Here is a 17,199-nt window from a genome sequence, read left to right on the forward strand (position 1 = left end):
CGACTCCTGTACAGAGGGGTATGGACCATAAGCTGCTAAGTCATTGCACCCAGAGTAAGCTGTGCTGCTGGGCCAGGGAACACAGCCCCGCGTGAGACACCATGCTGGCCCATCCATGTGCCATGCAGGCGTGAAGATCGGAGAGGCACTTACCCAGGAGGACAACAGCCGGGGGCAGGCCCAGACGGGGCTGCTCCCGGTCGGGGCTAGGATTGTCACCTGGCCAGGTTTCTTAGGATCATTCCCTTTTTTGAGGTAGCTGTCCCAGAAAATGTGCCAGGGTGCTCAGTACACAAGGCCAGCTGGCCAGTGCTGTGAAATCAGAACCATCCCTGATGTCCTCGCATTTGTACCTCAGAGCTGGCAACGCTAATGGGGCAGCGCAGGGCAAGGCACAAAGCAGTGAGGGTGGTGGAGCCGGTAACACCAAGGCTGGGGAGGGGCACGTGCCTACGTGTGGTGTTGTTTCTGGGCCTGCACAGGAAGGCCCCACAAGCTATCGCTGGCCTGTCGCTCCACACAGCTGGGCCAGGAGCCCCCGTGTCACCACAGCTCTATCGAGCCAGGGCAGCGGAAACAGCTGTGCCCAGCTCATGTCCTGCCCCTTATCTCAGCCTCAGACCCTTGCTGTGCTCCCGCCGAGGAGAGGCCCAGGCTCAGCCCTGAGCCGTTGGGCCCCACAGCTGGGATGGGAGTGGCGCTAAGGGCTCTGCCCGCCCTGACCCCGGGGAGCTGGGCCCCACGGCTGGGATGGGTCTGGCGCTAAGGGCTCTGTCTGCCCTGCTCCAGGGGTGCTGGGCCCCATGGCTGGGATGGGGCTTGTGCTAAGGGCTCTGCCCACCCTGCTCCTGGGGTGCTGGGCCCCATGGCTGGGATGGGGCTTGTGCTAAGGGCTCTGCCCACCCTGCTCCTGGGGTGCTGGGCCCCATGGCTGGGATGGGGCTTGTGCTAAGGGCTCTGCCCACCCTGCTCCTGGGGTGCTGGGCCCCACAGCTGGGATGGGAGTGGCACTAAGGGCTCTGCCTGCCCTGACCCTGGGGAGCTGGGCCCCACGGCTGGGATGGGTCTGGCGCTAAGGGCTCTGCCTGCCCTGCTCCCAGGATGCTGGGTTATTTGATCCATTTTACTGGAAAAAGAAAGGCCTGAATGTTTTTTAACTTACAGAATATAGAGCCTCGCCTGGCTGATAGGTGGGTCAGCCCCATAAGCAACAGAGCACTAGATCAGGAGCTCATAGCCCACAGGGGGCAGGCACTGAATCTTCAAAGATAATTCGTCTTCTGTTTATCAGGCCTTGTAGTTCAATAGGTTTCACCAAGGTCAGAGAGCAGAGTGTTATGCAGCCTAGTGAAACCTCCCAGCCAGCTCTGCAGCTCTGGTTTCACATTTTGGTGCTTCTGTTGGCATAATCCTGCTGCTTCCCTGCTCATCCAGGGGCCCTGCTGGGCGAGGGAAGACATCTCATTCTGTGATGTGAAAAGAAACAAGATAATATAATTGCAATATAACCCTTTGTTTTCCCATTTTAGAGAACCCTGTTCCTTTTCCTTCAGAGCTGCTCCTGGCACACACTGGAGCTATGAGGCATGTACAGAACAAGATCCAACAACCTTCAAATCCCTTGAATGATCTCAGTCATATTTACTGAGAAGTTGCACTGTCCCCAAAGCCAACGCAGCCCAAGCTGGGACCCCTTTTCCCTACTACTCCATTCCTGGCGTCGTCCCAGTCCAGATTTGGATCCCCCCCAATCATCACCATCCCTGCCCTCTACACCATTCCTGGAGCCACTCCAGCCCAGGTGATGATTCCCCGTTCCCCCTCCCCCACATGATCCTTAGAGCCATTCCAGCCTGGGCCTGGATCCCTCCCCTTTATGTTGTGTGTGGAGTATTGAAAACTGAAGCTGTCATTCTGCAGAGAACCAGCCTAGAGCCAGGTGGGGTGAGTGGTGCTTTAGGGAGCAGCCTGCTTTCTCTCTCTGGTTTTCGGTCTTATTTTTCTGAATTCTAAGAAATAAAGTTGTCTTATGTTCCAACCTCCAGCAAGAGGGCTTTGTTTTGATCTAACTTCTCTGTGTTTTTATGCCATGAACATACTGGAGAACATTGGTGATGAAGGTGAGAGGAAGAGAGAGAGTAAAGATAAACTGGCTGCATATGGAAATATGGACAGTTTCCAATTTAATGAAAAAGAGGAAGATTTTGAGGCTGGTACTCAAAGAGACCTGAGCAGCATTTCTGTGCCAGGCTATAGCACATAGTGATAAACAAAGGCCTGGTTTCCCAACACTGGAGGGGAAAACCTGATTTATAGTGCTCAAAGACTTACACTTTCCACAAGAACCTGGTGACCTGGAATATAAAGACACAGCAGAGATGGCAAAGCAATATTATATGCCTACCACCAATTTTTTATTGGAACAATACCCTAGTGTAACCTAAGAAACCAAAGAGAAGAATGCATTTCAGAATGTTAAACAAGTCTGAAAACCTGTCTGCTGCTTGTCAGTTTGGTAATTTTCTGACGGAGGCTCTCGGAGATTAATTTAGTTTTGGAGTAAAACACCCTGAATTAAAGCTATTGAATGGTGTGTTTAACAAGGCAGTACCACTTGAGGGAGCTGTGGAGATTGCTCTGTTTGAATCCAAAAAGAAATGTACCAAAATTTGTAAATAAACTGGCCCCATGTGGTGCCAGGCCCATTGGCACTGGAACAGGAAAGCCCAGGGGCCATAGCCTTTCCACTTTTCGCCAAGGCGGACCCTGCCCCCTTTCCCTCCTCTTCCCCCCGAGACCCCACCAGCTGGCCAGGCCAGCAGCCGGTAGAGCCCAGACCAGGAGCCAAGGCAGTTGTGGGAGCCACACGGAGCCTCCACCTGCCTGCGGGTGATGAGATAACTGGCTCTGTGGATATGGGGAAAGCAGTGGACGTGATATATCTGGACTTTAGCAAATCTTTTGATACAGTCTCCCACAGTATTCTTAATCATTTGTCTAGGTCCCTCTGGACCCTATCCCTACCCTCCAGCATATCTACCTCTCCCCACAGCTTAGTGTCATCTGCAAACTTGCTGAGGGTGCAATCCATCCCATCATCCAGATCATTAATAAAGATGTTGAACAAAACCAGCCCCTGGGGTATTCTGCTTGATACTGGCTGCCAACTAGACATCGAGCCGTTGATCAATACCCATTGAGCCCGACAATCTAGCCAGCTTTCTATCCATCTTATAGTCCATTCATCCAGCCCATACTTCTTTAACTTGCTGGCAAGAATACTGTGGGAGACTGTGTCAAAAGCTTTGCTAAAGTCAAGGAACAACACGTCCACTGCTTTCCCCTCATCCACAGAGCCAGTTATCTCGTCATAGAAGGCTATTAGATTAGTCAGGCATGACTTGCCCTTGGTGAATCCATGCTGACTGTTCCTGATCACTTTCCTCTCCTCTAAGTGCTTCAGAATTGATTCCTTGAGGACCTGCTCCATGATTTTTCCAGGGACTGAGGTGAGGCTGACTGGCTGTAGTTCCCCGGATCCTCCTTCTTCCCTTTTTCCAGTTGTCCGGGACCTCCCCTTCCAATCTTCCATTTCTTGTAAGCTTCTTTTTTGTGTTTAAGATCAGCAAGGATTTCACTGTTAAGCCAAGCTGGTCACCTGTCATATTTACTATTCTTTCTACACATCGGAATGGACCTGTAACCTCAATAAGAATTCTTTAAAATACAGCCAGCAATCCTGGACTCCTTTCCCCCTCATGTTATTCTCCCAGGGGATCCTGCCCATCAGTTCCCTGAGGTTGTCAAAGTCTGCTTTTCTGAAGTTCAGGGTCCGTATTCTGCTGCTCTCCTTTCTTCCCTGTGTCAGGATCCTGAACTCGACCATCTCATGGTCACTGCCACCTAGGTTCCCATCCACTTTTGCTTCCCCTGCTAATTCTTCCCGGTTCGTGAGCAGCAGGTCAAGAAGAGCTCTGCCCCAGTTGGTTCCTCCAGCACTTGCACCAGGAAATTGTCCCCTATACTGTCCAAAAACTTCCTGGGTTGTCTGTGCACTGCTGTTTTGCTCTCCCAGCAGATATCAGGGTGATTGAAGTCTCCCATGAGAACCAGGGCCTGCGATCTAGTAACTTCCGTTAGTTGCCGTAAGAAAGCCTTGTCCACCTCATCCCCCTGGTCCAGTGGTCTATAGCAAACTTCCACCACGACATCACCCTTGTTGCTCACACTTCTAAATTTAATCCAGAGACCCTCAGGTTTTTCTGCAGTTTCATACTGGAGCTCTGAGCAGTCATACTGCTCCCTTGCATACAATGCAACTCCCCCACCTTTTCTGCCCTGCCTGTCCTTCCTGAACAGTTTATATCCATCCATGACAGTACTCCAGTCATGTGAGTTATCCCACCAAGTCTCTGTTATTCCAATCACATCATAATTCCTTGACTGTGCCAGGACTTCCAGTTCTCCCTGCTTGTTTCCCAGGCTTCTTGCATTTGTGTATAGGCACTTGAGATAACTTGCTGTTTGTCTGCTTTCTTAGTATGAGGCAGGAGCCCTCCCGTCTTGCGCTCTCCTGCTCGTGCTTCCTCCTGGTATCCCACGTCCCCACTTACCTCAGGGCTTTGGTCTCCTTCCCCTGGTGAACATAGTTTAAAGCCCTTCTCATTAGGTTAGCCAGCCTGCTTGCGAAGATGCTCTTCCCTCTCTTCGTTAGGTGGAGCCCGTCTCTGCCTAGCACTCCTCCTTCTTGGAAGAGCAGATCCTCCTAAGACTGAGGGGTAACACTGACATTTAAACTCCCCAACCAGTCACAAACTGTGCTTCTGATCCCCCACACTGGTTATCAAGAAGCAAAAAAAAGAAATCACACAGCCCCCTTTGCATTCCAGTCTCTGGCTCCCAATCAGCACCTAGGTCCAGTACACTGAGAAGTTATTTAAACAACTCTGCTCACATATACAAAATGTTCTTCTGACCCCACAGTGTCAGCCACTCTGAAATCTGTTACCAGGTCATTTACACTAGCACATATATAGTTACACTAGCCATGTTATCAGGTCAGAATAGGTTTGGATAATACCCAAAATACCACACTGCCAGCCAACACTTTAGTGTCTAAAACTAAAGGTTTATTAAAAAGAAAAAAGAAAAAAGAAAAAAGAAAAAAGAAGAGAGTTGTTAAATGGTAAAGCAGTCACATACATACAAAGACTTCAAAGTCCATATATCAGGTTCCCAGCAGTATTGGTGAGTTTTCCAGCTTGAATGTCCCTCTGGAACACATCCACAGCTTGGATGGGTCATTCAGTCCTTTGTTCAGAGCTTCAGTTTGTAGCAAAGTTCCTCCGGAGGTAAGAAGCAGGACTGAAGAGAAAATGGAGAAGATGCAGCTGCCACATGCAGCCTGTGCTTCCTTTTGTTCCAAACACAAACTGCCCAGCACATGGCCTGGAAGCCTTAGGGCATGGCTACACTTGCAGATGTCGAGCGCTTTGAGTTAAACCAGCCTTCAGAGAGCGCAGTAGGGAAAGTGCTGCAGTCTGTCCACACTGACAGCTGCAAGCGCACTGGCATGGCCACATTTGCGGCACTTGCAGTGGCTTTGGGAGCAGTGCATTATGGGCAGCTATCCCAGTATTCAAGTGGCTGCAACTTGCTTTTCAAATGTGGGGGGGGGGTAAAGGTGGAGTGTGACAGGGAGTGTGTTGTGTGTATGTGGGGGGAGAGAGAGTGGGTTTTTGGAGTGCTGAGAGTGTGTCAGCATGCTGTCTTGTAAGTTCAGACCCCCCTCTCCCCCACCTCTCTCTCACTCACTCAAAGCAAGCAGCATTCCTCAGTAATGTTTGCTTTGTCTCAGGGCAGATAAGCATGCCGGCTGTCAGAAACGAAGCTTTGAAAGGGCATAGCTGCATTCCTACAGCCAATTCCTAAACAACGACAAGAGTGGCCACTTGACTTAAGGGGATTATGGGACGTTTCCAGAGGTCAATCAGAGTGCAGTAATACAACACCTTGTTCACACTGATGCCAAGACGCATCAAACGTTATTCCTCTCGCCGAGGTGGATTACCAGGAGCGCTCTAGCCATGGAGTCAGAGCGCTCGCTCTACATGCCTTGCCAGTGTGGACAGGGAGTGAGTGGCTTTAGTGCGCTTTAACCTGCAAGTGTAGCCAAGCCCATAGAGTTCTGTCCATAGGCATGCCCCTGCCTGCCTTGCTGAGTCATAAGGTGTATCTGCCTTCTCTCAATGGGTCAGCTGTATAGCTGATGGTCCTTAATGGGCCATCAAGCAGGCTAGGCAGTGCTGACGTCAAACTGTCTGGGGGTGTCACCCAGAAGCATAGCACAAGTTTTGTAATACAGACATACATACATATCTATAACCTTAAATACAAAAGTGATACAAACAGATAAATGAGATTATCATATTTGGCAAATTATAACATTTTGGCAGATATCTTATATAGCATATCTGGCATAACTCATTGTAATTTTACAATATTGATATTCATAATATCCCAAAGTGTTTCCCAGATTCCATACAGCATCACATCTGGTCCCACCCCAGTGCCCACACCCCCAGCTGGAGCCCTCACCCCCTCCTACACCCCAAGCCCCTACCCAAGTCCAGTGAAAATCAGCGAGTGAGGATGGGGAAGAATGAACGATGGAGGGAGGGGGGATGGAGTGAGTGGGAGGTATGGCCTCGGAGAAGGGGAAGGGCAGGGGGAAGGGGTGTTTGGTTTTGTGCGATTAGAATGTTGGTCACCCTATGTGTGCATGCTATGGATATAACACTGTTTATGCTCCAATTTGAGTTCTGGGTTTAAGCACTGGCCCTTGAACTGAAAACTGGGTAATGGACGACAACTGAATAATAAATAGGGATGTATCTCACCAGGGGAGCTGTTTGGTGGGGTGCCACAATAAGCTATGTTTCAGAGTAGCAGCTGTGTCAGTCTGTATTCGCAAAAAGAAAAGGAGGACTTGTGGCACCTTAGAGACTAACCAATTTATTTGAGCATGAGCTTTCGTGCTTATACAGCTCACTTCATCGGATGCATTTTCCATTTCACGAAAGCTTATGCTCAAATAAATTGGTTAGTCTCTAAGGTGCCACAAGTCCTCCTTTTCTTTTTACAATAAGCTTTGTTACATCTAGTCTTATTCAACAACTTCAGTAATGGCTGGAAAGAATCAAGGAGACACTTGGACAGCAGTGGTGCTGAAAGAGAGCTAGAGGAGAGTGAATTATGAACAGATGTGTCAATCTCCATAGTTAAGTTTGAAGCTTGGCTGCCCACCCAACAGCTGATTTTCACACATGCCAGCATCACCAGGGCCCAGCCCAACAAGGTGCCAACAGAGTTACAAATATCAGGAAAGAGGTTTACAAGAGCTGCAGGTACTGTATGTGGTCAGGAGGTCACAGAGACCTTTAGGATCACGGGAGGAGGGCAGAGCCCATTGCCAAGGACCACATTGTGCTGGGGGCGGGGTCTACCGCCGGTGGGATCAGAGGCCCACCACAAGAGGCCCACCACACCGGCAGGAGCAGGGTGGGGCACAGAGCCCATAGCCCCTGAGGGTCAGGGGTCATGGCCGTGGAGGTCATAGGATCATAGAATATCAGGGTTGGAAGGGACCTCAGGAGGTCATCTAGTCCAACCCCCTGCTCGAAGCAGGACCAATCCCCAATTTTTGCCCCAGATCCCTAAATGGCCCCCTCACGGATTGAACTCACAACCCTGGCTTTCGCAGGCCAATGCTCAAACCACTGAGCTATCTGCGCCCTGGGGAGAGGGGTGGATGTGCCCGAGGAGCCGGGGTCAGAGGCCGCCCAGGCGCGCGAAGCCGTGCGGGAGCGGGAGCTCTGCCAGAGCGCGTGGGGCGAGACGGGTCACGTGAGGGGGAGGCGGGGCGGGGCCCTGCACGTGACGGGGGCGGGCCGCGCGCGCCGCCTCAACCCCGGCCGGACAGCTGACCGCGCGCGCCATGTCGGCTGCCTGCCGCCCTTCCGCAGGTGAGGCCGCCCCGGGTTCGATTCCCCCGCTCGCCTCTCCGGGCCGCTCCGCGCCGCTCCCCGTTCCTTGGCTCAGCCGGCCGGGCACCCGCGGCCCCGAAGGGACGGGAGGGGCCGGCCGCAGCCCGGCTTTGCTGCGCGCTCCCCGGGGAGCGGCCGCCGCCGCCGCCCAGCTCGGCTTCTCACCCTGCTTGGAGCCCCTTCGCGCCGCTGGGGGAGGCGAGGCACTTCCCCGCCCTTTGCGGGGCTGCCCGGGGGAGAACGGACCGGGCGCTGGGGGCTCGTCCCGTCCCCTGGGCCCGGCAGGAGTCCGGCAGCGCGGGCCGGCTGAGGGGCCCGCTCCTCTCTCGCGGGGCCAGGCGCGGCTGGACCGGCTTAGGCCCGCGCTCCACCTTGGAGAATTTCTCGTCTTGCGTCGTGGCCTGAAAGCGTTTTCGGAGGCGCAGCCGCGTCAGTCTGTGTCCGCAGAAAGGGCGGGAGGACTCGGGGCACCTTAGAGAGGAACCCGCTCATTTGAGCATCCGCTTCCGTGGGCTGCCGCTCGCTTGGCAGAAAGTGGAGACCCTCGTTTGGACAGTGGCCTAGGGGGCTTGTCCTCTGCTGCAGGGTGGCCCGTCTCGGGGTTTGCGGGGCGCGGTGCCTCCCGGTTTCCATGGCAGGTTTATTGCCCGTGGTGCTGAGGAGCTGGTGGGCCTCTGCACGTCCTGCGGCTGGGGTGGCTTTACCCAGAGATCTGTAACCGTTCTCCTTAACCTTCCCAGACGCCTGGGTGTGTTGTGTTGGGTCCGGTTAGTGACTTGTAGCTCCAGCACTCTTCCTCGGAGCCCTGGTGGCCAGGGTGTCTCTCTCACCTGCTGCCTCATTCTCCTGATCGCCGGGGGGGGGGGGGGGGCTTCAACTACTCCACCCCTTCCCCACCCTTAAGGCTTTTGTGTTCCTTTTTTTTTATTGTTTTTTCCCCTCTGGTGGTGGGGAAGGACCCTTTGGATTGCCCTTGCTCCAGCGCTTGTGGTGCCAGGACTTTTTCTCGAGCAGCAGGTCTCCTAACTTCCCCGAGGGGTCTGAATCGTGGCACTGGTCCTCTTCAGCCTCTTGTTACTCTTGTTGTGATTGCTAGGGAAAGCTCTGAGCCGTGGTGGTGCTGGAGCTGCCTGCCAACATGGCTTCAGTACGGAAAAGTTTCTTCACAACCCTAAGTATTGGACTTTTTTTTTTTTTTTTAAAACCGAAAAGTCTGTAGAAATGGATGACTTGAGTCTGTCTCCATTCCTATAGCCCACACTCCTCCTCAGGCCTCTGAGAGAGCTTCCTGCTTGCCACGAGTGAGTCAAGGCCTGGCAGGAGAAACTAAGGTCAGGACTCAGCCTCCATGGCTGGAGGGAGTCTGGGCTCTTATCCTAGTGTACGTGCTGGGGTGACACTGCAGTTATGCCCGTTTCCCCTGCCAGGACTGATACAGAAAGCTCCTCTGACAAGGGACCATATCACAGAGCAAAACACACATGCACTTGGACCTTTGGGGTAACAATGGCCTGATCCTACAGGGTCTCTTACTCCTTGGTTCTAGAGCTGTACTGACTTGGAATGAATTGATGGAGCTCCTCTTCTTGATGTCTCATGAAATGCTGTGTGGCCTGATCGAACTATAATGAAGATGTTACCTTGCTTAACCATGAGATCTTCCTGCTATAACCCTAATCCCTCCCATCCTTGTTTGTTACACTCCTGTCTAAAGCTAGGCTATAGGCTCCTTAGGGCAGGGCCCTGTGTTGTTTGGTGCTCTACAGAGCTACAAACAACTGTCTGGGTGGTGTTTAAATGATCTTGTGTTGCTTCTTCTGAGTCCTATGAAGACATGAAATCATCTGGCCAAACCCTAGGGAGTTGGTATCTAGGTCATTGCTGAGGTGAGTGCCAGGCAGTAAATAAACCACCTTCCTGATGAGAAATCCTTATGGCCTGTTGATCATCATGTCTGACTAATCTGAGGAGCTAAAGTGGCTGGATCCATGAGGCTCCTGTCAGAGGACACACCAGATGGATCAAGGGGGAAGAAGTGATTTTGTTGGATGTACAGATGGTGAAGGGTTCAGTCGTAAGGATTATTGAGCCTGGGGGTGTAGGCTGCTTGAGAAACACCTGTTTCCTCGAAGGCCATGGAAGGGTGGGTGAGTGTCTTGCCCTCCCCCTCCAATCACCCACTATTCAGATCTTTCTTTAGTGGAGTTAAGTTAGGCTGATGTGACAAACCATTTTGCTGGAGCTTGAGAGAGCGGGGAGGGAGGCAGGCGAAGAGAGCAAGCTGGCTAAATCTGGCCAAGATCTGAAATCCCTTCTAGGGTTTGGTGCAGGTGAGTGGCTCTGGAGCATCTCTTACATCAGTGAGGTGAGGACCATGGTGACTATATTTATATTCCTGTCTCTTCCACTCTCCCCCTCCCAGAGACACAGAGGCTGCTGACCCCTGTGAATAGCTATGGGTCTCAGGATGGGGGGGCCGGGCCAGGCATGGGCTCCGCCTCCCTTCTACCTGAGGAGGAAGACTTGCGCAGGCGCCTCAAGTACTTCTTCATGAGCCCGTGTGACAAGTTCCGCGCCAAGGGCCGCAAACCCTTCAAGCTGGTGCTGCAGATCATCAAGATCATCATTGTCACCATCCAGGTGTGTGTGGGGGGCTGGCTGGGGGGCATGGAGATGAAAAGCACTGTACTCTGGGTTGTGGCAACCTGGAGCCCATGTCTTTCTGGTTCCATTGTTCAGGGTAACTTTTGTCTCCTGTGATATATCTGGCAGTCTGGGGCACTGCTTGCTCTTGGGTAGTAATGCTAGGTTGGGGTACTCAGGCAGGCTCTGTATGCAGGCTGAGCCCGCTGAAAGGAAAGTCAGTACTTTGAAACTGCATGGTCTATAGTCAGCCTCATGATGGGAACATGAGGAAGTGGCCTGGCTATCTGACTGCTTTCCTTGCTGAAAACTGGCTTGGAACACTATGTTCAGCAGAGCGGGATCTACCCTGTAAGTGTGTGCTCCGTACAGCCCCTTGATTAGTGCATTGAATGCACAGAGCTCCATCAGTGCAGCATGAAGGCTGCCTCCTTGTGCTCGGTCTGGCTCAGTTCAGGTTTTGTAAAAACACAAAATCAGTAGAAATATCTCCTCCTAAAACTGTCGTCCTCCTGTGGCGCTTGCAGCTTAGCCATGCCATTGCAGCACTGTGCTAGCACGTGAGAGGCTGGAAACACAAATCAAAATGAGCCCTGTCGGGAACTCTTGCTCTTCTGCAAAATGTTTTTGATAAACTGATGAGCTGGTCTCTTCATTTTGCAAGTGGAGAGCAATGCAAAAGGGAGAACTGTCACACTTCTGCTGAAAAGTAAATTGGATTTAGTCAATTTGAATAATTAAGCAAAGATGGTTGTAATAATATTGGGAAGGTAACTTTTTTGTAATTATTTTAAACCTGAGTTTCCCCTAAGACAGGTATTCCCAAACTTTTGTTATTGCATGCCCCCTTCCAGATCTATCAGCTGCCCGTCTCATCATGGATACTTCTTCTTAACACTACCTCTTTTTAGCCATCTGTCCATATTTCACTTATAATGTGACTTATACAACCAAAAAAAACCCCCTAAGTTCTTGAGCTCAGTTAGATTGGATAGTGGCTGGGCAACTGAACCCACGCTGTACAGCGATTGGAGGTGAGGGCTCTGTATGTCAGCGTCTCTGTGTATCTGTGTTTTCATTGGAACATCGTGATGTAAATTATCGAATTTTATATAACAATTTCCCTCCGTTTTAAAGCTTTGTCTGAGTAGCCTATTATGAAAATGCAATAAATGAAATCCACCATTACACACTTTCTCCTGCATTCCCCCCGAGATGTCTAGTGTACTTCCAAGGGTATGCATACCACAGTTTGGGACCTCCTGCTTTAAGACTGTCAGCGAGGTTAATGTGGACACGCTGCACATCTAATGCTCTGACCAGCATTTGCAAATGAGATGGGCTAGATCCTACCTTCCCATTGACTCTGAGTTCTGGGTGCTCTAGATATGTAACAAAAAGGGCAACAAAAATGATTAGGGGTATGGAACAGCTTCCATATGAGGAGAGATTAATAAGACTTGGACTTTTCAGCTTGGAAAAGAGATGATGAAGAGGGGGATATGGTAAACGTCTATAAAATCATGACTGGTGTGGAGAAAGTAAATAAGGAAGTGTTATTTACTCCCTCTCATAACAGAAGAACTAGGGGTCACCAAGTTAAATTAATAGGCAGCAGGTTTACTTCCTTTTTTTGGTTTTATTTCTTCACACAACAATTCTTTGCCAGAAGATGTTGTGAAGGCCAAGACTATAACAGGGTTCAAAAAAGAACTAGATAAATTCATGGAGGATAGGTCCATCAATGGCTATTAGCCAGGGTGAGCAGGGATGGTGTCCCTAGTTCTTTGCCAGAAGCTGGGAATGGGCGACTTGGGATGGATCACTTGATGATTACCTGTTCTGTTCATTCCCTCTGAAGCACCTGACACTGGCCACTGTTGGAAGACAAAATACTGGGCTAGAGGGACCTTTGGTCTGACCCAGTATGGCCATTCTTATGAAAGATTGGGACATGTGCAGTGTGACATGATTAACGCTGCTATTGGAAGCTCAGTGTGTACATTTCCTGCCTTGTGTTTGAAGCTTCCATGTTGTGTTGATGGGGGATTTAACTCTTCCCCTTTCTGCCTTAAGTGGCTATTAGGAGCTGGCGTTAAAGGGGGCTGCAGCTCCATGTAGTTGCACAATACAGTTTTGCAATTCAATAGGCTTGAAACTACACCAGGCTCTTGATAAACAGGGACTTGGCTGCCCCCTGTGTAACTCCTCAGGATGCAGGGGGTGATGTGATTAAAAACCTCCCTGAACTGTTCTGTTCTGCACTCATCTAAATGTTGGAATTGCTTCTAAAGCAGCTGTTCAAATCCCTTCCCAAGTTTGCCCATCAGTAGCCCTCGCTGAGGGTGAGCTATGTGAATTATTCATTATGATGATCTCGTCTGACACCTAGGCCAGAGAATCTTCACCCAGTGAGTTCTGTATCTAGCTTGTTCAGTGGGAGCATGTCTCTATATCAATCAATGTGTGAATGTCAAGGGGCAAAGCCAAAGCACTTAAGAGCAGGGAGAAGAACAGCTGGTGGAAGGTGAATAATATTCACATAGCCACTAGCCAAGCAACTTGTGAAAACCCTCATGTCTAGGAAGGCCTCCCTCTGCAAGCAGCTCATCTCCTAGATGTGAAATACTGGAGTCTAGATCTCTGAGCTGTGACTAAAACTTCCTTCCTTAAATCCACTGACAGAGGGAGCTTTAAATACCTCAGCTGCTACAGTATCTTCTTCTGGGGCCTCCCAGGATCTCCTCTTCCCCCTTCCCTCCAGCATATCCAAATGTAGTAGCAAAGGTCATCTTCCTCTCCTGTCTCCTCCTGTTTCCAGTCCCCTCACTGGTCTTGTTTGGTTCAAGGTTATTTACTTCCATCCTGCCTAGGTGTCTCCTTGCATCTCTGTTTCCCACCTGGGCTCCCTCTGCCATCTCACTTTGTCATCTCTCCTCCTTTCAGCAGCTAACAGGCAGTCTGAATAAACTTTGCGTGGGAAGCTTTCCTTGGACAGTGGCACCAGGGAGGGTGTGAAAGGAGGGTTGGGACTCCAGATTTGGGTAAGGGATGCAGCTCCTCTTTAACTACCTGTGTGGGTGGGAGTGACTGTTCTTGGAGGCGCAAGAGGGAGCACAAACTGTTCTAGGCTTGGTCTGGACTTAAAACTTGTACCAGCATAGCCACATCTGACAGGTGTGGGGAAAAACCACCTCCCCCAGCCACAGACCAATGCTCACAAAACCCCCAGTGTAGAGGTAGCAATGCTTACAGAAGAAGGCTTCTCTTACATAGATAATATTCGACGAGTTGGCGTTCCTGTACCAGTAGAAAGACTCCCGTGGATGTTTATGCTAAGGGGCTATGCTGGCATAGCTATGATAGCATGGGCTCTGTAGTGTACACACAGCCCTAGTTTCTCACTCTGGCATTCTGTAAAAAGCAAACTTTGTGTTCTCTGAAGCCATCAGATCTGGTTGACTTCCTCCCCCACATCTGCTGAGTACAGAAACCCATTTGTCACTTGGGCAAAACTGCACTTTTAACTTTAAAAATATCACTAGCTGGTAAGATTTCATCGATAGCGGTAATGAATAAAGACAGTTCGTAAAGACACACTTAAAAGAAAGCAATAGCTGGAGTAAAATCCTTGTCAAGAGGAAGGCCTTACCTCACTGAGTAACTGTCTGATTTAGGGTAGGACATTTGGCCCCGTCAAGAAGTAATTGGTCAGTTGACCTGTCAGGCATTGGTCAAATATTCTAAAACTCTAACGTATTGTAACACTACTTTTTTTTTATTAGTAAGACTTTATGGTGTCCAGTAGACTCAGTTCTAGATACTTATGCCTAATTACAAAAAAAAACAAGTTACTTGAGATATTTTAACTCAGAAAAATGCAAATTATAATGAAGTTTTAAAACATGAAAGAATGGTACCATGATGCAATCAGAAGGGTAGGGTGGGCTGCCACCTGTTCTTGCTGGAATATTTGACAGTATTTGACTGTGGTCAGTCATGTTGCCAAGCCTAGTCTGATTCTAATCTAAGATCCAAAGTATTACTAGATTATAAAGGAAATACATTTCAGTGCAGAGAGACTGTGAGGCACAGTAGTATATCAGGATCTGTTGTGGAAAACTGCAAGGCACAGGATGTCATAAGACCATCCTGTGAGCGGTCTGCAAATTCCCCATTCTGTCCTTTGTTCACATTAGTGAGCTGTGATCCAAGAAGAGTTTGACCAAAAGACCAAACGTCTTCCCCTGTACAGTCAGTCTGAGCTCTGCAGAAGAAAGTTCCAGGGCCATTATACCAACAGATTTAAGCACCAATAACTTTCCTGTGCATCTCTCTGAAGTTCCTTACGGACAATCCTCTCTATGCTTGATGAGAACCGGAGAAGACTATGGGGAGATTCAGAGAGACCTGACCAGCCTGGATGAATAGGCAGCATGGTGGCATAACATTTCATATTCATAAATGCAAAGCCTGTTGAATGAAAAAATCTGAACTGCTTCACTTGGTGGGTGTAAATTAGCTCTCCCCAGGAAAGGGACTTGAGTGTCATTGTAGACCGTGTAGTGGAGAGTTCTGTTCAAAGTGCAGCTGCAGTCAGAAAAGCAAATAATGTGCAGATGCATAAAGAGTAGGATAGTGAATAGTCAGCGAATATTCTAATGCCTTTATCTAGTCAGTGGTGCAGCCTCATCTGGACTCTGTATGGTGCTGAGAACCTCATAACGGATAGGGTACTGAAGAACTAGAGGGGGTTCAGAGAAAGGTACTGAAAATGATTGATGGCCTGGAAAGTTCTCCTATGAAGAGAGACTGAAAAGACTGGGCTTGTTACCTAAAATAATGACTGAGTGAAAAGATACATCCTCTTTTCAGCTTTGAATTTCCCACCTGTCAATTTGCAATCAGATTGTGAAGCTCTGTGCCACAGTTCTGCCTTGAGTTGTTGAAGCCAAGAACTCAGCAAGATTTGAAAAGGGACTGGACATTTATACAGCTAACGATAATATCCGGAGTTGTAATTGATAACAAGTGTTGTGAAAGGGATATTGAACCTCCTGCTTCAGGTCTTTAGACAATCTGCAGCTACCAGTGACGTGTGTGAGCCCTAGGTAGAGACCGATATCCCTCACCTGCTCCTCTGCAGCATCTGGTGCTTGGCAAGATGCATCTTGGTTCTGATCCAGTCTGGCTGTCCTGTGTTCCAGTCTGAGTAGCTCTAGTTAGACAAGGGGAAATGTGACATCTTTGATGTTTAATAATGATATATGTCCTTATTTCTCCTTACTCCCCCTTTCCCAGTAATTGATGGAAGGTAGCTATGTTGAAGCAGAAGGCATAGTGTGGAGGGGAGCATGGCTTTCTCCTCAAAGATGACTCCAACTTAGTTCCTAACACTATCAATAACAAGGAAGTTTATTGCAGAGAAAGGGGCCATCACCATGCTCAGAGACCCCAATAGCCTAATGTAACACCACTTACTACTGCTGTCGCAAACCATATGTCCTCTGTGGAATTGTACTGTTCAGTGGAAGCTCGTAGAGTGCTCTGCTGCTGCCAGTGATGATTGTCAGTCATTGCTCCTCTCCTTCAGCTCTTAATGTTCGAGCCAAGGAGGTAGTTCTAGTGATTCAAGAAACCAGCTTCTGGGTTGGGTTGACTGAGATGAGATTGTAACACTCAAAAGGCTGATGCAGCTGTGTAACAGAGGCTGTGCAAGTGAGTGAAACTTGTGGTTCTACAGAATGCCAGACTCCATTGGTAAGCTGTTGCCAGGGGCAGCGTTCTCAGGTGGTTTCATTCTCTTCTCTTCTGCAGCTCATCCTCTTTGGGCTCAGCAATCAGATGGTGGTGACGTTCAAGGAGGAGAACACCATTGCTTTCAAACACCTGTTCCTGAAGGACTATGTGGACGGGTCGGAGGACACATATGCTGTCTATACGCAGAGGGACCTCTACGATCACATGTTCTATGTCGTGGAGAAGGTGAGAGGAGGAGCGCGCTGGGGTCCTGGGAGATCTAAGCGGGCTGGGCAGGGATCCATCAGCAGACCCCTGTGTGGATACAAAATTTGTATCCACATCCGATCCGCAAACATGGTATGCAGATATCTGTGGATACAAAGTGGCTATCCGCATATTTGCAGGGCATTAGCCTTTGCGATGAGCGGAGTGAGGGAGGAGTGGTGTGGGGCTGGGACAGAGGGCTCTCCATGGCTCATAGCAGAGCATTGCTGACATGGGGGCTTTGGGGCAGGATGGTAAAGTCTCCTCCTCCTTCCCCAGTACTTGGCCATTCCTAACGAGACCATCGGGCGCTATGCCTACGTGCGTGGGGAGTGCAGCAGGAACCAGTCGGCCCTCACGCTGTGCCAGCAGTACTATCGCAAGGGGCAGATTGACCCTGCCAATGACACTTTCAACATCGACCCCAAGATCATCACAGGTAAGCGAGCCCCAGGCTGCTCTGTGCTTCTGGGTCCCTGGAGTGTTGTCAGGCTCCCTGATGGAT

General features: G+C 49.8%; 1 protein-coding gene across 2 annotated transcripts in view; it reads left to right on the forward strand.

The window, feature by feature from the left end:
- The first annotated feature begins 7,917 nt into the window (after positions 1-7,917).
- Positions 7,918-17,199, forward strand: part of LOC140900630 (mucolipin-1) — a 34,049-nt gene continuing 24,767 nt past the window's right edge. The window contains exons 1-4 of one of the 2 annotated variants that reach the window (XM_073318169.2): positions 7,918-8,024; positions 10,468-10,685; positions 16,506-16,673; positions 16,974-17,133. In XM_073318169.2, the coding sequence (XP_073174270.1) occupies positions 7,997-8,024; positions 10,468-10,685; positions 16,506-16,673; positions 16,974-17,133 (574 nt within the window). In that variant the 5' untranslated portion in view covers positions 7,918-7,996. The remainder of the gene's footprint in view (positions 8,025-10,467; positions 10,686-16,505; positions 16,674-16,973; positions 17,134-17,199) is intronic. The other variant, XM_073318170.2, reaches the window with a different exon arrangement.

The sequence above is a fragment of the Lepidochelys kempii genome, chromosome 20, assembly GCF_965140285.1.
Source record: "Lepidochelys kempii isolate rLepKem1 chromosome 20, rLepKem1.hap1, whole genome shotgun sequence".
Classification (NCBI taxonomy): Eukaryota; Metazoa; Chordata; order Testudines; family Cheloniidae; genus Lepidochelys; species Lepidochelys kempii.